General features: G+C 37.9%; 1 protein-coding gene across 6 annotated transcripts; it reads right to left on the reverse strand.

Moving 5' to 3' along the window:
- Positions 1-630: 630 nt before the first annotated feature.
- Positions 631-23,000, reverse strand: alg13 (ALG13 UDP-N-acetylglucosaminyltransferase subunit). Of its 6 annotated transcripts, none has more exons than XM_052587398.1 (25): positions 22,744-23,000; positions 22,454-22,537; positions 22,298-22,348; positions 21,978-22,024; positions 21,164-21,236; positions 20,352-20,433; positions 20,057-20,219; positions 19,061-19,130; positions 18,878-18,986; positions 18,716-18,780; positions 18,419-18,519; positions 18,227-18,342; positions 11,505-11,549; positions 11,306-11,402; positions 11,083-11,172; positions 10,672-10,816; positions 9,709-9,853; positions 7,894-7,929; positions 7,703-7,761; positions 7,365-7,436; positions 7,098-7,281; positions 6,859-6,951; positions 6,730-6,770; positions 1,969-2,152; positions 631-1,323 (listed from the first exon to the last, which is right to left on the reverse strand). In XM_052587398.1, the coding sequence occupies exons 1-25, from the start codon at positions 22,861-22,863 to the stop codon at positions 1,040-1,042; spliced, it is 2,556 nt and encodes an 851-aa protein (XP_052443358.1). In that variant the 5' UTR covers positions 22,864-23,000; the 3' UTR covers positions 631-1,039. The 6 variants fall into 6 exon arrangements, with proteins under 6 accessions (XP_052443358.1, XP_052443357.1, XP_052443356.1 ...); XM_052587397.1 differs by having other exon boundaries at positions 11,083-11,193; XM_052587396.1 differs by having other exon boundaries at positions 11,083-11,196.
- Between the last annotated feature and the right edge of the window lie 1,452 nt (positions 23,001-24,452).

Genomic DNA, 24,452 nt, shown 5'->3' on the forward strand with positions numbered 1-24,452 from the left:
CTATCGATCCATCTAATGCATAAGCAAGGAGAAGGGGTGAACTAATCTGGCCTGTCTTCGGAAATAAAACCCAATTACAGTTACACAGTGTTCCTAGTGTTAATATCCTCTTTTATGTGGAAATGGATATTTTCAAGTAAAATGGGCAGTTTCAAAGATCAGATTGTGAAAATGTGAGAATCATTCACCAAGTTGCCAAGCAGCTGCATGATTATCCAGAAAAATTGTAACCAGTCCATCTAATTATTAATTACAAAGTCAAATAATTGCAAATAATTAACTGCTTAATGTAGTTGTAAAGATTCACATTTATACACACAAACACCTACATAGTCTCCAGACTTCTGAATGGTCAAGTCTCATACGTTCAGCAAGGCTGCATTCATTTTGAGCAAAAACTGTAATATCACACAATATTACCTCAAAATTTAAAATCGCTTCTCTATTTTCATATTGTAAAATTAAATTGAATCCTGTGGTCAAAGCTGAATTTTCAGCATCATTACTCCTCTTCTCTCAGCAACTACTTATAATATAATTTTCTTCAGGACGCTTTAAATAGAAAGTTAATTTCTCTCATATAAATACGTTTCAGCTTGTAACCTTAAAATAGATTTGGAAACAACTTGATTTGGTTAATTTTTTTTATTTGTGCAGCTATAATAAGTGATTTTTTTTGACATAGAAAAACAACAGACAATGGTTTCCTAAGGCTTGAACTCCTGGTGTGTTGCTAAACGACTACATTCTGGAAGTGTGCAAACATTTGTAAAAGGAAATGAGAAGGGAACTCTAATTACATTTAGAATCATGTCACCTTTTAAAATCCTCAAATTATTAGGGAAAAAAAATCCAATATGCGCTTATTAAATTGGAGGGGGCAAATGTGCGAGGTGGTAAAAGCACACGTACTCTGTCCTGCCTTTCAGTTTAAGTGCTAAGTAACACTGCAGGATCTCTGAATAACCATTCGTCTGTGAAAACAATACAGAACTAACAACTGAACATAAACAGGAACATTTCTGGTGGTAAACAAGACTTAGACAAACTGTGAGTGTGGCAGGTGGGTGGTGTGGGTGGGGGTGGTGATGTAGTTGACTGGGGGGTGAGAGGACGAGGGGCAGTATGTGGCATGGTGGATGCGGGGGTGTGGGCCGGCACCGGGAGTCCAGGGTGTGAGGTAGTGGTATGTTGTGGAGAGCACAGGCATGTAGGGATCATAGGAGGGGTGAAGGGGCTGCTGACCGCACTGCTCCTGCACCAGGGGGTAGTACACCGTCCCAGGGACCACCGCTGAAGGGCTCTCCATGGCCAGAGGGGTGCCTGAGGAGAGGAGGGCATGTGTGAGCGTGTACTAGGGCTGCCCTGACTACTAGCAGTCATTCATTTAAGCCATTAGTCTAATAATTGCACATTTATATACATTACTTACATGAGCATTTGAAATGTTTCATGATTCCTTGATTCAATTTAAGTGCTCTATTATAAACTAAATCAGCATGGGCAACATACAATCGAGAATACTGGCAGAATACCGGAAGTTGCATATTCCACAGACGAAAATCCATTAAAAGCATTATTAGACCGTTTTCTAAAGGCACCTCCTGTTTCCTACGCTAATAGCTTCCACACAAACACTTATGATAGTGGCATTTTTACCAGATACCAGACGAGACCGATCATAATCCGGTATTGATAAACTATGAAACTCTTCAAGAGGGCAAAATAAGACTTACAACTACAAAGGGGTCAGATGACATTCCTAAAAAGAACATTCATACACGCACACACACACAAAGACAGGTGAACATTTGGATTTCCTGCCCAATATACAGTAATTTCCTCAATGACAAGCTCTTAATCGGTCCATCTAAGATAACATTTTGGTCTTCTAAGAGTAGATGTATGATAAGCTCAAGATGAACATGACAGCTGAGAATTTGGAGGTCTGCAGTAATGATGCCTTACCATTGCTGGCCACATCTCCTTGTGGATGTGGGCACATGCGGCCAGGATCATGGTAGGCCTGGGGAACTGTGTGGTCAGCAGTGGGAACGGTGCTCTGGTACGGCTGGAACTGAGCCTCTGCGACCTGCTGTGGATACACCTGCTGCATGTGCACCATAGAGTTCCAGTAACTCTGCTGATACCACTGGAACGAATACAAAAATCTTAGTATGTCACATGTATACAAGTACATTCAGGACAGTAAGCGACATTATTTGGTTTCATCTGACAACTGTTATTGTTATTTTATTATTTGACCTGTAATACAAACCCGATTCCAAAAAAGTTGGGCCACTGTACAAATTGTGAATAAAAACAGAATGCAATGATGTGGAAGTTTCAAATTTCAATATTTTATTCAGAATACAACATAGATGACATCAAGTGTTTAAACTGAAAAAATGTATAATTTTAAGAGGGGGGGGGGTAGATTTTAAATTTCATTGCATCAACATTTCAAAAAAGTGTGGCATCCTCTCTTCTTTTTATAACGGTCTGCAAACGTTTGGAGACTGAGGAGACAAGTTGCTCAAGTATAGGAATAGGAATGTTGTTCCATTCTTGTCTAATACAGGCTTCTAGTTGCTCAACTGTCTTAGGTCTTTTTTGTCGCATCTTCCTCTTTATGATGTGCCAAATGTTTTCTATGGGTGAAAGATCTGGACTGCGGCCTGGCCATTTCAGTAACCAGATACTTCTATGCAGCCATGATGTTGTAATTGATGGAGTATGTGGTCTGGCATTGTCATGTTGGAAAATGCAAGGTCTTCCCTGAAAGACTAGAATTCTAGAACTTTGATATACCTTTCAGCATTGATGGTGCCTTTCCAGATGGGTAAGCTGCCCATGCCACATGCACTCATGCGACCCCATACCATCAGAGGTGCAGGCTTCTGAACGGAGCGCTGATAACAACTTGGGTTGTTCTTGTACTCTTTAGTCCGGGATGATATGGTGTCCCAGTTTTCCAAAAAGAACTTCAAATTTTGATTTGTCTGACCACAAAACAGTTTCCACTTTGCCACAGTCCATTTTAAATGAGCCTTGGCCCAGAGAAAACACCTGTGCTTCTGGATCATGTTTAGATATGGTTTCTTTTTTGACCTACCCAATATACGGTAATTATCTCAATGACAAGCTCTTGACAATCGGGATATTTTTTTTCAATAATGGTGATATGATTATTAAACACATTTTTGATATTTCGATATAATAATATATTATAGTAATAATATACATAACAGCATTTGTCACTGACGGCGCGTAGCCGTCAGAAAGAGCAGAACACCATTGGCTACTTTCGTGATGACGTACACCACAGAGTCACGCAACCAGTGCTCAGCACAGCAGTAGTAGGCTGATCTCCAACGCGGCAAATTTTAGCTACAAAATGAGCGCCGAAATGGTTCATAAGAGAGGAAAGACTAATTCAGTGGTAGGGATGGGTACCGAAACCAGGTATTAAACTGACCCCGGGGCTAAATTATGAAAGACCGTAGTATCAGTAAGATCTGACGCTATCGGTTCTGCTGGGAAAAAAATTATGTACTATGTATTTTTGCTTAATTATGTTGTCGTGCACATTTAATCTCGCCAAACATTTCTAATGTGCGATCATATTAAGACGTTTGTCCGTGAGATCTGCGTGAACTCATGCATGCCGCGGAGGCTGTCTGTCAGTCACACACACACACACACACCACAACGAGCCCACGCACATGCATTAACTGTACGTAAACTCCTGCTTAATAATAAAGAGTGACGATGGCGAAGAGATTTGCTTAATGTTATCGTGCACATTTTCTCACCAAACATTTCTAATTTGCGCCCTATGTTATCTATATTCTATTTTTAATAAAATATACGTTTGAGATTTGCAAATTATTCTATTCCTTTTTTACTGACAATTTGTACAGTGTCCCAACTTTTTTGGAATTGGGTTTGAATGTAAGGCCTCATGCACAAACACCATCACAAAGTGATTCACTTCTGTTTATGCATTGGTGATCAAGCTAGTGATTGAATCAACTTCACAATTCAAACACTCTTGATCCTGATAGCAACGTGAAAAACTTTTCTAGATTATAATTTTTTGAATACAGAAACCGATCAAAGACTTATAAAATCGCTGGATCGATACAAAGTAAATTAAATTAAAAGAACAGTGATTTGATTTCTGCATTTTAACCAAAACTCCCATTCTAATCAGTGGCTACGTTTACAAACAACATCAGATTAATCGTTCAATCGGATTGAAAGTAAATGTGAACGCCTTTGTTCCAGTTGAGCTCGATCTGAATAAAACTGATTGGTTCGGACGGGGTGGTGTAGAACTTTTCTAATCGGATCAGGATGACATGTAAAAACTTGACTGGATTCAAAACCAAAACTAGAAAGTACTGCACATGTGCAATGATATAGAAATGGTGTAATGTATGATGCATGGAACAAGCCCTTGTTTTTGTATAATGAATAGTATAGTGAAGTTTTGTCTCACTGTAAATGACTCATGCTACTCCTTTCATTCATTGTCTGTGAAGCGGTTCAGAACAATGTCCCATAAGTCCTCACTTCATACTTTCATCCAAAGAGGGCTTGTTTTGACTATAAGAATGGGCGATTTTACTGCTTGATAAACAGTGTTGGGGTAGTTACTCAAATTTAATTAGCTACTAGTTACTTCTGTAAATTGTAATGAGATTACTTTACTAGTTACTGCATTTAAAAAGTAACTTTTTTAAATTTTAGGGATTTTTTTCTGTTTCATTTTTTTCTCAATTCATTTTTAATGGTTAAATTTATTTGTATTAATCAAAAAGCATGTCTAATTAATTTAAATCATAACACATTTTCACAGCAATTTATTAAAAGTAAAAAAAAAAAAAAGTACAGGTTTAGGGCCCTATGAAATGTTTTATTTTTTCCTTCACTATATGTTTGATTTTTTTTTTTTAGCATATGTAATTTAAATGCATAAAAACGACTTAAAACTTAAAATAGCCTTATGAAATTTTTTTCCCCTCAGAAATATGTTGTGTATTTACATTTTTCTGGTTATCAAATGAAGAAATAAAACATTCATTTAGATTTTCTTTTAAATATTGAAAATTAAGCTAACTTTATTTTTTGGTAAACAAATGGGTTTTACTATTAAATATAAAACATGGAAGAAATGTTAAGCAGAAGATGCTTTAAAAAGCACGAGAAAGAGGTTTCCCCAACAACAGGTGGAAACAAAGCAGCGCTGAGCTTACAAACACTGCTTTATCAGGCATATAACATGCAAGTCTTCCTTCAGAAATACAGTGATATAAAAACACCTGTGTCACATTTTGATATTTAAACAAATGTAAGGAATTATTATTATTATTATTATTATTATTAAACGTGTAGTACGTGCTCATGTTTATTCAACAATGCCTTTTGGAAAATAGTTTAGTTTAAAAATCGTGGCGAGTCCCCAATGATGTATGGGAAATATCCCACATCACAACCACCTGAGCCCCAACTTCAGTCTACTCATCACCCTGACTTAAATTGCGTTTGTAGAAGGCACCGCAGCCAGACCAATATACACAACACAGACCGGAAGTTAACTTAGGGCCAGGCGCGTGCGCCCGATGAAACCCTCTATAAGATGACATTTCAGCACTTGACAAACGGAGAGGGAGTCCTACATAGCACTTGAAGCACAGCTGTGCGATTGCTTAACGTGCAATGTTGGGAAATGCACGTCAAACAATAATGAGCGACCGTAAAATTACTCATAGAAAACACTCTTAAGCACTAAGAACAATTGTTATTGGGAAACCCGGCCCAGATCTTTACACACCGGAAAACACGGCATGTGTAACACAGGAAAGTGCGTTCCTATAGTCTAGTAAAGTAGTGTAGTTACCAATATTATTAGAGTAATGCATTACTTTACTTCGTTACCCAAAAAAGTAATCTAGTTACTGTAATCCGTTACTTTGTAACTCGTTACCCCCAACACTGTTGATAAATAAAAGCAGCACGGCACAAAGCTTTACGTGCTTGTGGTCTCCTAATTAGGACTCAAAAAAGATCAATAAGCATGCTCTTCGTAATAATGAACCGATGGTAGGAGAACAGTATGTGCAAACTCTTTATATTCACGTAGTGTGCATGTCAAAATATCAAATCCAATATTAAAGCTTGTGACATATACTGTAAATGCACATCAATGAACACATTTAGCATACATGTAAGTAGTATGTACATTCATTCAGAATTATTTAATTCCATTTGAAACCAGGTGTCGAAGTGAATTTAGCCAATGACAGTTTACATTGCTTAACCAGTCTTTCATTTACATCATATTTATCGCGTTAATTACGATGAAAGTATTCAATCATTGCACCATATGCTCAGCAGCCATGACTGTTTGGCTATAGTACAGCGCTGCGACCTGGAGTAGCAGTATTAGTATCTAAATACAATGCTATGATCAACACTTTTCCTGATTAGTTCATCTCATTTCATATGTAAATATGTTAGCCAATCACAGGAGTGGGAGTTTACATTTAAGTCTCAGCAGAAAGGCTAATTCTAATAGAGGTTAAATTCAGGGTAAAAATTTACCATTTACAGTATATCTAAATTCTGATTATTATTTTTTTTCATGGTGTTCATTAAATAGTTATAGATGGGCATTACAATTTTTTTTTTTTTTACCCGATCAGAACTAAAAGATCCACTTACCTGAACCCCCAAATTATAGTAGTACTGGAGCACTTTGCAATCTGTGGAGAGAATATTTTTTTTTTACAAAAACAAATATGCAGAACATATTATGAACAAATATAAGACAATGAGGTGGTTCCCTCTAACCTCTTGGAAGGTCACTGCCATTGGGGTCATAGGAGTAGGGTGGAGGCGGCGCCATGGCGACTGGTTCTCCCAACTCATTGACAAACCACGGAACTGCTCAGGAAAAACAGCATGGATACAACTACACAACAACTAATGAGGAAGTGTGTTTTGAGTCATCTCCTTTGCTAACACTAGTATTTGATAACTGTGCATGCATGACAATCATTAGATTCATTTAAAAAGCCATAAATGTATACCAGGCCTGCCCAAAACATTCTGGGGTGGAGGCTGTCCAGGTGTTAAAATGGTGTTGGGCTGCAGTGGGTTCGGCGGTGTCTGGGAGCTCCCAGTGGATGAAGAGGAAGAGTTTGATGTGAAGATTGCAGCCGGAGCAGAGTTGATTGGTTGAGAAGAGGAGAGGACAGACGACTTCACAACCACCTGAAAGATTGAGTTACACATGTCCCATCCAAGGCAGGGCAAAACTGCACAACACATTTATGAATGCGGTGAACAATGCATGCCTGTTGTGAGTAACTGTAGGTGGCGACACCCTCTTGTGGGGACCCGGCACGAGAACCTCCCTCCTGAATGGTCTGGAAAACATGTCAAAATTCAATCGGATTAGCAATCTCTATTTATTATCAAAGTACTTTTAAACTTTTCCACAAACACTCATTTAATGAGTGTAGTGACATTTTCTGTATTCTCAAGTAAAGGGAAAGATAGGAGTTGGTTTAGGAGAGCTTGTGCAGAACTGTCAGAGCACATCTCCATGTTCTCCCACTGGAACTCTTGTCAGCTACTGTATTAGCATTTTGGTGGACATTTTTGACAAATGAAGAGGTTTGGAAGACAGTACCAGATTGGTGGTAGACTCTGCTGCAGCAGCATACACCGATGGACTCTGATATCCTGCCTCTGCAATACAAATAAATGTTTTTAATGGCAGTGCACACAGGATATCACATAAATGTATAAAGTACAGTATAAATACACACACACAGTATAAAGCTGAAATTTCACTAACAATGTAGCGGTTCATGAACTAACCTGCAGCAGAGTAGATGTACTCCTCAGAGTATTCACCTAGTCAGGACAAACAGTTAAAATTAACCACGATACATCATATCACATATGGGCTGTGTCAAAGCCTGGTGAGCTGCCTACTTCCCTTTTTCAGTTTAAATGTAAAAAAAATAAAAATCTGCTGCTTTGTATTTGCATTGAATTGGTGGTTTTTATGTGCAAATCATTACCATAAGTATTTACCAGATGTATATAAATGCCAAATTCTCACTACAATTTGTACTCCAACTTTTAATATTTCTGTAGAGTTTTTTTTTAATGGTCAAATTAATCCGTAGTAATCAATTTCAATTAATCAATTTCTTAGAAATTTAACAAGAACTACATTTTTAGGTCCCTATGAAATCAGTTTGCTATTTCCCCCTCAAATTCTCTTTTTTTTTTTTATTGTTATTCAAATTTAGCACTTTTCCTTTTAATTAATTTACTTTGAAATCTGCGTCAGTCTTAATTTTTCTGGATGCATGTACACATTACAAAAACTGGTGGTAATTGGTGTTGGGCAATGTGGTCATTTTTCAAATCATCTTATCGTCAGCCCGAGAGATCGACGATACATTATTATTATCGTGCATGGGTGGAGTAAGAGAAAGACTTTGTTCTTGTCATAGCATAACTATTTGCCGTTTTAAACCGCACAGGTGCACGAGAGAGAGAGCCTATGGAATCACCAATAATCTGAATTAAAATATACTTTCAAACAAACTTTAAATATAAAAATACTGCATTTAAAACAACTAGTTCATATATAGTTGGACGCAACCGTCATACCACACATCCTTTGACAAATTTGCCGGATCTGCGCATGAAAGTTATCAGTATAAATGTTCTGCAAAATAAGTCAATGGTGAAAATCAATAGTATATTTAAAGTCCAACAGTTTAACACTAGTATTGGATATAATCGAACATGTTAAATAGAAAGTATTCAAAACAGGTAAGTTCATATTTGGAGTAAAGTTGAATTGAACTGATGCATCAGTGATACAAGGCTCTGGACCGTGCGCCTCATGACGAGACTGACACACTGCCACAGAAACAAGAATGAGTTGCTGTGGCCAACGTGCGTGTTTGAAATGCGGTGCTTAAGTGAAATAGCTGGGCAGTTTGATTCCTGAATTATAATAGACTGCCCAATAAAAATAATAATAATCATAATTATAATTTAATACATTAATAGGAGAATGAGCCTAATGTGAACACATGTTAGATAAAAACTGCATGGACTGTAAGTCACTTTGGATAAAAGCGTCTGCTAAATGCATGAATTTAATTTAATATTGTCTTGACTATCGACAGAGACATCTGCTATCGTCGATATCTCTGACCATCATCGATACATGATACTATTGTCTATTGGCACAACCCTAGTGATAATCAAACAGAAGCATAAATCATAAAAATAAACTAAAGGTAAATCAAATGAAAACCAAACTGTGCTCGAGTTTGTGTAGTAGTTAAAACTGCCATTTATTTACATGAAGACTTTATATTTACAAAGCAGTCTTTAACATTCACAGACAGAAGTCCATATTGTGATTTGAATTAATCCCAAATTTAAATTAGATTACATGCTTTAATATACTTTTATTTAAATGTTTGACTGAATTCTGTGATTCGGTCTATGTTTACCAAATCATTAGGCACTAAAATAGTTTTACTGACCCCCACAAGTGTCCATGGAGCCCAATTTAAGAACTCCTGATATAGAAAAGGACCATGTGGGTAGCTGACAGCTCATTCTGTTTTGACACAGAGCCATGGAACATTTTGGCTGTACCTTGGTCACCAGCATTACTCCTCTCATCAGGGTCCTCCTCTGATGATGTCATGGGCTGTTTGCCTGAGGGAGGAATTGGACTGGGAACTCTTGGCACCCAGTAAGCAGTGGCCCCTGGAACCATGGGGCTAGAGACTGCTTGACCCTTCAGATACACATCATGAGACAGACAGAACAGTGACCATAGTGTCAAAGCCTAAAAGACCTTTTCACACCAAGGACAAAACTATATTTAACTACAGTAAGTTTTAATGATGGTCCTAATCTTATGTGAATAGGGAATCCACCTGACTTTAAAGAGCTTGAGCATTTAATGCAGCATGGCATATGCTGCTTGAAATACCATATAATGGTTTCGTGCATTGGTGCAGACTAGGGCTGTCAAAATAGCTGAAAAAGCTTCTCTCCTGAGGCCACAAGAGTGCGTGCATCTAGCAAAATATTATAGCATAAGAAAACATGACTCAAAAAATACATAATATTTTAAATGTTTATAAACCAATTATAATTAAGTTGCTTAAACCACTATAAACAAAACAGCATCATGTATACATGCATAGTTAAATACAAAAGGGCGGAAAGCCATACAGAATTTTTATTTATTTAAAAACATGAGATGCAGTGGGATTGGGAACAAAAACCCACCATAAAGTTGAGATACGTTTTTAAAAAGTTGAACTTACATTAATTTTACATGGCTTTCTAAACATGCGGCTCTCTTGTGCAAGACGCGAATTAAACGGTATCCCTCTCGAAAATGTGTGAAACATGCATTCTCCGTGAACGGCTTTGTTTCAGTTTTGAGGTCTTCTCCACATTGGCGTTCTCATTTTTTGAAATTTGATTTTCTTTTTTTTTTTGACAGCCCTACTGCAGATGCTAATATACGTAGCTTTCTTGGTTGTTGGTGTGAACAGGCCTTACAGCTCCCAACTTTTACTGAAGTAGAAATGGAGGTCTCACTGATATTGGCGAGAAGGCACTCTCATCAGTCTCCTCAATTTCATAGAAGGTGATACTTCCCTCTATGTCTTGGGTTTCTTCTCCTGGCTCAGGAACACAGCTCAGAAACTCTTTATTCAGAGAGTGCATTTGCCGCCGCCGACTCCTATACATACACAACTTAACTCACTTTGACAGCAGCTGAATATAAAAGGTTTGCTGAGAAAACAAAAGATTCAACTGAAATATCCTGCGATATTGAAGACGATGCAATGGATTCACACAGAAAACAATTTTACACAAAGCTGTAATGTTGAAAATGTTGAGGCTAGTCATTTTGTATAAATGCAATGTTTTGCCCAACCTTGCAAATTATAGTTCACCTAGCATTATCCATTTCCGATGTAGATGTTAAACTAAATGTTTTCTTACCGGGACCTGAACGAGTAGTTATCAAAACTCTGGTAGCAGCGCTTGCTGGGACTGGGATAATAGGCTAGATCTGGTCCAATAAGATGGTGCCTGTTCAGGAATCGGGTCGAACTTCTGACCAAAAGTTGTTAAAACACCACCCCAAAAATGTTTTAAATAAAAATTAATAATTACAAGATGACACATTAATGAATAAACATCTGTAAAGTATTGTGGGTCTAACCTGGGTGGGGCGTAGCCACGTGGTGGTCTAGGTGGATGGTGGGGTCGGTAGTGTTCATAGGCCAGACCTGCAGGAGGTGGAGCGGGACCGTGTACCCCTGGAGAACGGACATGATGAATGTTTCCTGGCCCAGGCTGCAGACGGGGAGGTAAGCCAGGTTGAGGATGACTGAAAGACACTGTCATCAACATCTCCTTACCACGAGGTTTCCTGAAGTACCGTCGCCGTCCGCGTAGCTCTGGGTCTTTAAAGAGGAAAATTTTCATGACCCAGAAATATGCAATTTGATCGGTTCATGTACCCTGCTGATAACTCCAGTACTTACAACTAACAGATCTCCACACTGAGCAGCAACAACATTAAAACCACCTGCCTAACATTCTGTAGAAACTTATGCTGCCAAACACTCAATGCATTTATTAGGGGTGTAACGATACGCAAAAATCACAGTTCGGTACATACCTCGATTTTAAAGTTACGGTTCGGTTCATTTTCGGTACAGTAAGGGAAAGAAATGCAAACATTAAACTGCAGGTTATTACTATACACTTTTGTTAATACTTTTAAATAAAATATATGTAAAATAAAAAAAAAGAATAAGAAATAAAATACTGCTGCAAAGTTCTCCACTAAATAAAATACTCTCAGTCTCAAACCAATATCATATAATAAAATATAAATAAATAACTATGATTACAGTGCAGCATTACCAATCGCAGCTTGTAGGCCTGCTTCATCAGGACAGTGACGTGCCTGCTGCTGTAGGTAACAGGGAGACAGCCGACAGACCAGGATCTTGTCTTCATGACAACAATATCTATACTTCATGTTGAGCATAAATATAAAGCCTACTGATAAAGGACACCGTCAACAGTATTGACAGCAAAATAGACTACGTATGTTTGACAGGTACAATATTTGAAAATCGATAATTATTTATTTTTATTACTTACATTTATATCTGAATTTATATCAACGTATAGACTTTCAAACATCAACGTGTCATGAATTAATATGCATTTGTGTACAAAATGACAAACATATTTTCCTATTCTATTTTGCCTGGAAACGCTTCCAACACGCTTGCGTGTCGCGTGAAAAATAGGCGTTGGTTCTATTTCTAGAATGCATGCGTTTTCCGCGCATGTGCGTCTCAACGCAGGCAGCCTGCAAGCTCTACCCTGTTAACATGGGAGCCGCACGCAACTGAGATGCTTGCGCCACGCATCCAGTGTGTCGCCGGCCTTAGAATCAGCTGCAGGGTGGGATTTGCGCTGAACGTGGAGACTTCCGCCACTTAATATGTTCGTTTGGAAACACGAAAATATACTAATTTTCCGCGCACAAAATATTGCATTCCGTCATTCGGTACACACATGCACCGAACCGAAAGCCCTGTACCAAAATGGTCCGGTACGAACACACGTACCGTTACACCCCTAGAATTTACTCTACAAGACCTCTGAACATATCTTGTAGCACCAAAACATTTGTAGCTGATCCTTCATTCCCTGCAAATTTTGAGGTGGGTCTCCATGGGATCAGCTTTGTTGGCCCAGGAACTGAGATCTTGGAAAATTTTGCAGTGGGGCAAGGTGTATCATCCTGCTGAAAGAGGCTAATGCTTCCAAGAAAAACAATTGCCATGACGGAGTGAACATGGTCTGCAACAATCTTTAGGAAGGTGGTAAATGTCAAAGTAACATCCAGGTGAATGTAAGGACCCAAGGATTCCCAACAGAACACGGTACAGAGAGTAGCACTGCCTCCACCAGCCTACCTTTTTCCATAAGGCAAGATATACACACCCAGCTGTCCGTCTGTTCTAAATCAAAGCATGATTCATCAGACCAGGAAACCCTCCTCCACTGCACTGTAGTCCAGTTATGATGCTCATGTGTCCATTTGTAGGTGCCTTCGGTGGTTGACAGAGGTCATCATGGGCACTCCAATCGGTCAGCGGCTACACAGACCTATATGCAGCAAACTTGTACTGTGTGCTTGGAGACCTCTCTATCATGGCTGGCAATAAATTTCCATTTCCAGTTTTGAGCTATAGTAACTTCTGCTGGTCTCTGCTTTAATGAGCTTTGGGCAGTCATGGCCCTGATGCTGGCTTGTCCTTACTTGCCATTCCATCTCTATCGCATACATTGTCAGTGTTGTGTGCTTGCTTAGTCCTTTGTTGTGATAAACAGTAAAGTGCGTTCAGCTGAATTCAATTTCCATTTTGTCGGGTAAAAAAAAAAAAGATTAGTATACCACGGTCGCGGTAGCCCTCCAGTTAAGCACTCCTTGTGTGAAGACCGAAGAGTGTAAAGACCATCGACTCTACTGTGCGACTCCACCGGGCAGGGACACCGGCAGGGAATATAAGTATTGTTTTGATTAATCTTTTTTCTTTTTCCTTGTTTCATTTCTGTTTCAGTTGTTTTTTGTTTAGAACCAAATCATACTATGTGTTTCCAGATCCCTACCACTAGCAAACCACACATCACACAATGTAGACAGCACAATCTTAACAACCTGCACACACCTATATCTGATAATACACTACTTTCTTTTTCTATTGTTCTCTGGAATTGCCAGTCTGCTGTAAACAAAGGCGATTTCATTACTTCTATTATTAGTCATTCAAAGCTTCATCTCATGGCCCTAATAGAGACCTGGATCAAACCAGAGGACACTGCTACACCTGCAGCACTCTCCAATAATGTCTAATTTTCCCACTCCCCCCGTTTGACTGGAAGAGGTGGAGGTACTGGTCTGCTCATCTCTAATGATTGGAAATTTAATCCATTACCATCTTTGGGTATCAATAGCTGCTTTGAATCTCATTCAGTTACTGTTACCTACCCTTTTAAAATACATGTTGTAGTTGTCTATCGACAGGACCACTGGGTAACTTTTTGGATGAATTAGATGTGTTGCTCTCAACCTTTCCTGAGGATGGTACTCCCCTAGTAATGCTTGGAGATTTCAACATCCATCTAGATAAACCTCTGTTTGCTGATTTCCACTCTCTGCTTGCCCCTTTTGATCTCAACTGAGTGTCAACTACTGCTACTCACAAATCAGGCAACCAACTGGACCTTATTTATACACGACACCGCTCTACTGATCATGTTCTGGTTACTCCAATGCACACGTCGGATCACTTCCTCCTCACTCTTAACCTCAACATGGTCCCCGACATATCACTTACCCCTCCACATGTCATCTTTCGACGTAACCTACGCACACTTTCACCCTCCCGGCTATCTGCAATGGTTTCATCTTCACTTCCTTCCCCTAAACTGTTTGCATCTTTGGACGCGAACAGTGCTACTGATACTTTCTGCTCCACTCTTACATCTTGTTTAAACACTGTTTGCCCCTTATCTTCCAGACCAGCCCGTAACACCCCTTCTGCCCCTTGGTTATCTGTTCTACGCGAACACCGTTCTAAGCTTAGAGCTGCTGAAAGGGTGTGGCGCAAGTCCAAAAAATACAACAGACCTTATTGTGTATCAGTCACTCCTATCTTATTTCTCTGTTAATGTCTCCACAGCTAAAATGACATACTACCGTAACAAAATTAACAATTCATCTAACTCTTGCATGCTTTTTAAAACATTTTCTTCACTTCTTTGTCCTCGCCCTCCTGCTTCATCTCTAATAGCTGACGACTTTACGTTTTTCATTAATAAAATTAAACAGTGCACAGTTTTCCACACCACAATCAGTCAAGCTCATATCACCAGCAAACTTACACTCATTTACATCCTTCTCTTCACTCTGAGGCAGAAGTCTAAAAACGTATTTCTAATCACCCTACTAATTGCCCGCTTGATCCTATTCAATCTCATCTCCTTCAAGGCATTTCTCCTGCAGTTGTACCTGCACTCACTCACATCAACACTTCCCTCCACACTGGTGTTTTCCCCTCATCATTTAGACAGGCACGTATAACTCCACTACTTAAGAAACCCAACCCAACCTCAGCCCATCTCTTTTAGATAACTACAGACCAGTTTCCCTTCTTCCTTTCATTGCAAAAACACTTGAACGAGCGGTGTTCAAAGAAGTCTCTACATTTCTCACACACAACAATCTCAATCTGGCTTCAGAAGTGGACATTCAACTGAGACGGCCTTGCTCTCAGTTGTTGAAGCTCTAAGACTGGCAAGAGCAGAAACCAAATCTTCAGTACTTATCCTGCTTGATCTGTCCGCTGCTTTTGACATTGTTAACCACCAGATCCTCCCATCAACCCTACTGGCAAATGGCATCTCAGGAATCACACTTCAATGGTTTGAGTCTTACCTATCAGATAGGTCCTTCAAAGTATCTTGGAGAGGTGAGGTGTCCAAGTCTCAACATCTAACTTCTGGGGTGCCTCAGGGCTCAGTTCTTGGACCACTTCTCTTTTCGGTCGACATGGCATCATTAGGTTCTGTCATTCAGAAACATGGCTTTTCATACCACTGCTATGCTGATGACACTCAACTCTACCTCTCATACCATCCTGATGATCCGACAGTAGCTATTCGCATCTCAGCTTGTCTTACAGACATTTCTTCCTGGATGATGGACCATCACCTTCGACTCAACCTTGCCAAGACCGAACTGCTTGTGATTCCAGCAAACCCATCGTTTCATCACAATTTCACCATCAAGTTAGGCACATCAACCATAACTCCTTCAAAAACAGCTAGAAGCCTTGGAGTTATGATTGATGATCAGCTGACTTTCTCAAACCACATTGCAAAAACTGTCCGATCCTGCAGATTTGCTTTATTCAACATCAAGAAGATCAAGCCCTTTCTTTCGGAACATGCTGCACAACTCCTTGTTCAAGCTCTTGTTTTGTCCAGGCTGGACTATTGCAAAGCCCTCTTGGCAGGTCTTCCAGCCAATTCTATCAAACCTTTACAATTAATTCAGAATGCTGCAGAAAGATTCATTTTTAATGAGCCAAAAAGAATACACGTCACACCTCTGTTTATCAATTTGCACTGGCTTCCAATAGCTGCTCGCATAAAATTCAAGGCATTGATGTTTGCCTACAAAACTACCACTGGCTCTGCACCCATTTACCTAAATTTGTTACTTCAGACTTATGTGCCCTCTAGAAGCTTGCATTCTGCAAGTGAAAGTCGCTTGATGGTGCCATCCCAAAGAAGCACAAAGTCACTTTTACAGACTTTTAAATTAAATGTTCCCTCTTGGTGGAATGACCTCCCCAACTCAATCCGAGCACTTAGCAATTTTCTCTCTCTCTCTCTCTCTCTCTCTATATATGTGTGTGTGTATATATAAAGACCTCTAACTAGCTTGCTCTATTCTTTTTTATTCTATCAGTTTTCTATTTATTATATTATTTTAAATCCAATGCTACGTGTACGGTGTTAACCCTAACTGAGACTTGTTATAGCACTTATATATCATTGCTTTTTTTTTTGTTTTTTTAATCTCTTTGGATAAAAGCTTCTGCTAAATGAATAAATGTAAATGTAATTAAGATAAATGTAAAAATATATCTTAATTACAGCCTATGCTCTCAATGTCAAATGTAGAAATGTTAATCATGCATTTATGACCTCAAGGTTAGATTATTGTAATTCTTTATGGTGTGGTTGTTCTGCACACTTAGTAAACAAACTACACCTAGTCCAAAATGCAGCAGCAAGAGTTCTTACTAGAACCAGGAAGTATGACCATATTAGCCTGGACCTGTCAACACTGCACTGACTCCCCATCAAACATCGTATAGATTTTAAAATATTGCTCACTACTTATAAAGCCCTGAATAGTTTAGCTCCTCAGTATTTGAATGAGCTCCTGTTACATTATAATCCTCCATGTCCGCTGCGTTCTCAAAACTCAGGCAATTTGATAATACCTAGAATATCAAAATCAACTGCGGGTGGCAGATTCTTTTCCTATTTGGCGCCTAAACTCTGGAATAACCTACCTAACATTGTTTGGGAGGCAGACACACTCTTGCAGTTTAAATCTAGATTAAAGACCCATCTCTTTAACCTGGCTTACACATAACACACTAATATGCTTTTAATATCAAAATCCGTTAAAGGATGTTTAGGCTGCATTAATTAGGTAAACCGGAACCAGGAACACCTGATGTACTTGCTACATCATTAGAAGAATGGCGTCTACGCTAATATTAGTCTGTTTTTCTCTTATTCCGAGGTCACCGTAGCCACCAGATCCAGTCTGTATCCAGATCAGAGGGTCACTTCATCTAAAGCGATATCGTTGACTTGATAGCAAATGTATGCACAGACACAATTTAAACTGAACTGAGATGACGACATCACTGCATTCAATGATGAACAGCCTTTAACTGTCATTTTGCATTATTGACACACTGTTTTCCTAATGAATGCAGTTCAGTTGCTTTGACGCAATGTATTTTGTATAAAGCGCTATATAAATAAAGGTGATTTGACTTGCAAGACTTGCCATTTTGGAGATGCTCTGACCCAATCTAGCCATCACTATTCGGCCCTTCTCAAGACCACTTAGATATTTTCTGCTTCCAACACCAAGTTGAAGAGCAGACTGGTTACTTCCTACATAATATATCCCACCTCTTGACAGGTACCACTTTAATGATAGACTCAAATATTATTCACTCCATCCTGTCAGTAGTTTTAATGTTGTGGCTGATCAGATTATAGAAGCACAAAGTATTTGACAGGCCATTATTTGACCATTGTCTAAATTATAAAAAATATAAGCATTATTTCAAGCATAATTAAATGCAGTTAATTTTAAGATTAACAGGTTTTAGCATTTTAAAAGTTCAGCAGTTTTATATACATACACATTTATTTACACAAAACAAGTAATCACCCACTAAATTAAAGAAAAATTCAAGCCTAATATCCCGATACAAATGAAGTCAAGGAGGCAAACCTATTTCTCCAGGGTACTGCTCTGGATGGTTGTATGAATTTCCTTTTCTGCTTGGTGTGATGTTCCAGGCTGGCACAGGATTCACTGGCTTCAGATTGGTCAAAGGAACCAGGTGTCTAAAACATCAAAGAGGATGTTTAAATATTTTCAGGGATATCTTCTTGTGAGAAAGTACAGAAGGACACGGCTTACTTTTCCCCAAGTTCCTCAATGAACACAGTCACCGCAGTGGTCTGAGTCCCTACTTCTTGAATGAAGGCATTGTAGTACTTCCCTTTTGGATCCAAGCGGACCTGGGAAACAAAACCATGAGTATTACAGAGGATGCAGGGACATTCAATGCTTCAGAAATAGGATTCATTATAATAAAAAAAATAAAAAAAGAACAAGAGTCTATTTTATCAAAAGGGGTGTGACAAAAAAAAAAAGATAAAGCATGCCAATTTGCTACATGTTAACATTTAAACCTGATGCAAGGTTTTGTCCCACCTGACACTTATCTCCTAAAAAATACTGTCTGCCAGCAAACACCATGTAATCAGTCTTCTGTAGCTCTATAACACAGGATTATCAAAGCACATCTCAAAATTATGCAAATATTATACTTCTAGTTTAGGCTTGTAAAAAGTAACCAAGGTAAAGTAAACCGACCTTTGCGGCTGTCTTGCCACACGTCAAACTCCACGTTGCGGTACAGCTCTGGCTCTAAGGCCTTAAGTACCTTGTACGGCAGAGCCAGTTTTCCTGACCCTTCTGTGGCCTGGAGCAGAGAGATAGTGTCAAATACTAATGAAAACTTAACATCTTAATCTCTTAAATTATGGTTTTAGTCACCTTCTGGTCCTCAGCTCCAGCTTTGGTTTTGTCTTCAGAGCGGCTGTGACCACTCGACTCCCATTCTTCTCTGGAACAAAGCCATGCAAAGTACATAAACTGACATTCTTTGGTAAAAAAGAACAAATGGAATTCTAAAGATTGAAAGCATAAAGCGACCAGCAGTGTTGGAAAAGCTACTTGCTCCTGTCTGTAATTTGTCAAGCTACAAACTAATAATTTAAGTTTAACTACCATCAAATATCAGCCTGCAGATTTGTTTTCCAGATTTTCCTTTCTTTCGAAACATGCTACAGATCTGCTTGTTCAAGCTCTTGTTCTGGACTACTGCAATGCTCTCTTGGTTTTCCAGCCAGTTTTATCAAAACTCTACAATTAATCCAGAATGTGGCTGCAAGATTAATAAGCCTACAGGAACGCATGCCAAAGAAAAATTTGATGAATACAATAAAAACAGTAATGTGAAAATTTTACATTTAGTTTAAAATGTGATTTTCTTTTTATTGTAAACGTGTTAAAAGTCCCTACAGCCAGCCTTTTACTTTTGATCAATATAAAGAATCTTTACTGAATAAAAAGGTAATACTTTGTGTGTGTGAGTGTGTGTATATATAAAAACACACACACTTTCTCACATGAAGTAATCAAACGCCTGGTAAATTAGTTACAGAAGTTGTATAGACTACCACTGTAGGCGTTTTTTATTTGTCATTTTTGGAGCTTGACACACATTTCCTATATACTTTCACTGTATAGTAAAAAAAAACAGCTAAGACTTTGTTAAACATCTCCTTTTTGTGTTTACGTGAGTCTGAACATCATGAGGATGAATAAATGACAGAATTTTGACTTTTGGGTCAACAATTTTCTTACAATCTGTACTCCTAAGGCATCTGAGCTTTCAGCATTTCTCCATGATGAAATGACACATTTTAGAGATAGCAAGAAAAAATAAAAATGCAGAAGACTGAATAAAGACAGGAAACAAGAGAAGACCTCTGAAGACGGTCTTCTGGGATATCATATCCTGCGTCATCACTGCACATAGAGTGGCTGTTTCGGTATCGTCGTCCTCCTCCTTTGAATCCCTCCAGCGCCATCTGCAGCTCTTCTTCCTCAACTCCCAGAACACGAGTGTACAACAATTCATACAAAATCGCTGAAAAAATGAAAGCAGCACATACAACATTCCAGTACTGTTATGTTACAATAAAGATACAAAATGTTTAAGTTTGGGATAGTTCAGAATTCATTATACACATGATTTGGGCTCGAGGAGCTGCTAACTCACCCTGACATATTGCCGCATCCACTGGATAGGTCTTGGGGTAAACAATGTCATAGTGGCCGTTGTTTGAGCAACACAGCAAAATCTGTGGGGTGGAACTCAAGATGGGAAATGTGCTGGGAAATGTAATGAATGCTGTACAAATTACACATTACTTGAGTAACAAAGTAATGCTTAAGCAAAGAAAAAAAATAATAAAATAAACTCTAAACGCCCTGGTCCTGGAGAACTCCCAACACTACACATTTGACATGTCTCCCTATTCAAACACACCTGATTCAACTCATCAGCTCATTAGTGAAGACTGCAAGACCTCAAATGTGTGTGTCAGTTAAGAGACACCAAAAATGTGCAATGTTAAGGGTTCTCTAGGACCAGGAAACCTTGATCTGGTGGATGAAACCAGAACAGAAGACTGTGAATGCTGCCAACCTAAAACTGATCCCACCATCCTGAAATACATTTGGTGCACTGAAATCTATAGCTGATGGATTCCACTAGATCTTCTTTTATTTGATGGCCACTATGTAACTTCTGGAGTCAGGGGTCCAGCTTCACGGGAGTTAATGGAAGAACTTCCAGCTCAAATTCATAGTAATCAAATCTTTCATAGATGTTCAGATAGTGTTCAACAAGCAAAAAAAAAAAAAAAAAAAAAAAAATCCTAAAGCAGCTGTATAAACTGCTTACGGGTTTACGGAGTTATTTCTGTCAAACCGGAACTGTGGTTAATTCATGGTCAGAATAGTGAAATTGAATTAGAACCGAACTTGAACTTTTGAATGTAAACTAATGGAGATTAACCCATTCCTCACCTTAGGCAAGTTGTCCTCCTCTGCAATCTCAGTTGGTGGCTTACCTGGATACCTGTAAATGACAAAGCACCGCCTGCGCCAAATATTATTCACATGAGAACATGGACCCAAAAATCCACATTTAAACCTGAATGTATTCAAACAGGTATAGTTCAGATGTACTGCATTAGATAAAAGAATAGTCTACCATGTTTTATTTTAAAGCCATTTGACTGCTTTTCCATGGAACACAAAAGGTGAATTTAAGAATGTCCTGGTTTTTCTTTTAAATAAAATGAAAGTGAATGAGAACTGGGACAGTCAAGCACTAAAATGACAAAATACATTTCTCATAAAAGCGGTCCACAAAACTGGAGCACTTTATTCCATGCCTTTCAATGCCTCATGAGAGCTTTGTGTGGTAAGCAAATCATAAGTCATTATTCACTAAAAATATTTATTGTAGCACTACTGACTTTGGAAATAAGACACTTTTTGTAGTCCATTTTAGACATTTGGTGGATGAGAAGTTTATCCGTTTTGGTCTGTTTATCACATAAACCTATCATGCGACTTGGGATACAGCACTGGAGTCTCCTTTTTGTCATTTTGATACCTCACAGCATATCGAAGAGAACAGCTAGGATTGTCCTTCAGAAATCATACTATTGTGTTCCACGGTAAAAAAAACATGTATGGTTTAAAACGACATGAAAATAAGTAAATGATGCGTTTACTTTTTGACTGAACTATTCCTCTAGTGTGGCTACTTTAACAGACTGATAGTTTTTCACAAAAGGGCTCCAGAATGAAGTAATAGAGATGCAAAGCATACCTGTACAGTAAAGACAGTGCTTTTATTTCCACTTGACCTGTGGTTTCCTAGTGGGTTTGAGAAATTAAAAGACACATATGAAGTCTTAAAGACTTAGGATAAAAAAAAAAAAAAAAAAAACACCAAACTTTTTCAATTGCACAAAGGTTAACCAATATCAATACTGACATTCACATGTCTGATAACCATTTCTTAGTTATTCTGATTCTTGAAGCATTAAATAGCTTAAACATTAAGATACAAACAAATAAACATTAAATAAAACAATATATGTTAATATTTTAGTGACAGCAGCTAGATGAAAGACCCTGAATACAAACCTGGGGATCTTCCAAACGTTCCAAATACTTCTCAAAAGATCCTTGAACAAACTGAAAGACATGGTAAAACCATAACACAACATGTTATAATGTTTAAACTTGATGACAGTTTGTAAAAAGGTTTCTGTTAATGTAGGCTAATTTGAATTGACTCACGGGCTCAAAGTTGCATCTGTTTGCCTTAATGAAGTTGACACACTCTTTCCTTATTCTCTGATGGTAATTCTGGGAGTAATAAAGCTTATAGCAAAATAAAACATCAGATTAGCAGCATATATCAAAGCACCTGTACAGGTATAATCATGAAAATGTCGTCTAGCTACTAATTTTACCAGCTATGCTACAGCATACACCACATTCAAGAAGACATACTTTCACAACTTCTGAATGTCGTAGATAAATGTAGAGCTTGAGATAACTTTGAGGTATATATCTATAAAATGTACCTGCTCAGAAACAGCTCGAAACAGACAGGAAGCGTCTCTGGCCATCATTTTTCGGTAAAGCCCGATGCTGGCCAAATACTCGTCCATGTTTACAAAATACTTCTTCAAGGCTTTCTGCATCTTCAAGAAATAATAAATAAAAAACAATACACATACAGCACTTCACGGCTTTCCGAATAAAAGCGGAAAAAACGGTGAAGGTCGAAAGTTTCCTTTCGGGCGTGTGTGTGTCACAGGTGCTGCAAATGAAGCCTAATTGAAGCGCATCACTGTCTTTTGGCGCGACTTTACATTTCGAAAATGTTTGTACATTGACGTGGTTTTCTATTATAACACTATTGCAGATTTTTTAGCTAATAGTAGTAAAAGTATATTTATGACACACGGGGGTGTCTGTCAACCCTTTCAAAAAAATAAAATTCATATTTATTTAATTGGAGGTTGGTGCCATCATCATTAATCTAGGTAAATGCTGCTCGTCAGTTTCAAGTATTTCAATTCGATTTAATTAAATTCAGTTCCATTTAAAATATTATTCGGAGACTTAAAATGTTTTATGTGCAATATAGAGAATAAGTTACAGACAATAGGATATTGTAGGCCTACATGTCTTTTTTTTTTTTTAAAGAAAAAAAAAATCTCAAGTAATTCTTTAAACTACAATAAATCCTGTCAGTTGCTAGTCTACATTACTACAGTATATTAAAGCGATCTGTAAACAAACACACAAAAAGTGTTTTAGCTAGCCTATAACAACAGTTTATTATAGAATGAAAATGTATTAGCCTATGATAATAACTTTTTAATATTAATAAAATTTCTACTCCAGTTTGTTGTGGAAATATAAACGTTTAAGTAGTGGAACTTGTTTTCATGGCTGATTTATCTAAACATACATTAGCCGGAATATTGAGTTAAGCCAAGTAAAAATATGATGAACTTGTTAATGTATAGGCCTAGAATAAAAGGCTTTTCTTGTGGTAAATGTGACATTGCTTGACAGGCTTTTTACAAGATACATTGACATCCTTCCGCGGTTGAAACACTGAGCGTTTACATGAGGCCTGTGGCCTATATCCTGCACTTTTCTTTCAGCATCTTCTGATGTTCATGTTCAATTGTTGCAGAAACTGTGAATGTGGATCGGTCGCTTGTAACGATACTGAGGCGCTGTTACAAGAGAACCAAAACGCAATTTAGGCTATTTTCATATCAGAAGTTACAAAAACAATTAAAGATCATGATTTTATCTTTATTTCATAGCCTGATTGATCGAACTTACAGTTTTCCTAAAGCGGATGATCAAACTTCGGAAAAATCCATAGACATAGACTTGAGGGAAACTTGTTTAATGAGCAGAACAAAATCTGTGTGTGTGTGTGTGTGTGTGTTTGTATATATATATATATATATATATATATATATATATATATATATATATATATATCTGTGTGTGTGTGTGTGTGTGTGTTTGTATATATATATATATATATATATATATATATATATATATATATATATACATGTATGTATATGTGTGTGTGTGTATGTGTGTGTATGTGTATGTATGTATATATTTGATATGATTTATATAATTGTTATACCCTAAAGCCATTACACAAGTTAGCTTAGTTTAATAGTAGCTATTAAGCTGTTATTTAAAATTAATATAAACATAGATAAAATGCAATATAAATAAGAATCAATAG

This window comes from Carassius gibelio, chromosome B21, assembly GCF_023724105.1.
Source record: "Carassius gibelio isolate Cgi1373 ecotype wild population from Czech Republic chromosome B21, carGib1.2-hapl.c, whole genome shotgun sequence".
NCBI lineage: Eukaryota > Metazoa > Chordata > Actinopteri > Cypriniformes > Cyprinidae > Carassius > Carassius gibelio.

What these genes read in the sequence shown, in the direction of transcription:
- alg13 (XM_052587393.1), bottom strand. Translation starts at nt 22,863, where the DNA reads ATGCAGAAAGCCTTGAAGAAGTATTTTGTAAACATGGACGAGTATTTG. An exon ending in GTGGCAAGACAGCCGCAAAG is followed by an intron (nt 18,781 to 18,877) that starts GTCGGTTTACTT and finishes CCTGTGTTATAG; the next exon opens with AGCTACAGAAGACTGATTAC. An exon ending in CAGAGTCTACCACCAATCTG is followed by an intron (nt 7,437 to 7,702) that starts GTACTGTCTTCC and finishes CATGTTTTCCAG; the next exon opens with ACCATTCAGGAGGGAGGTTC.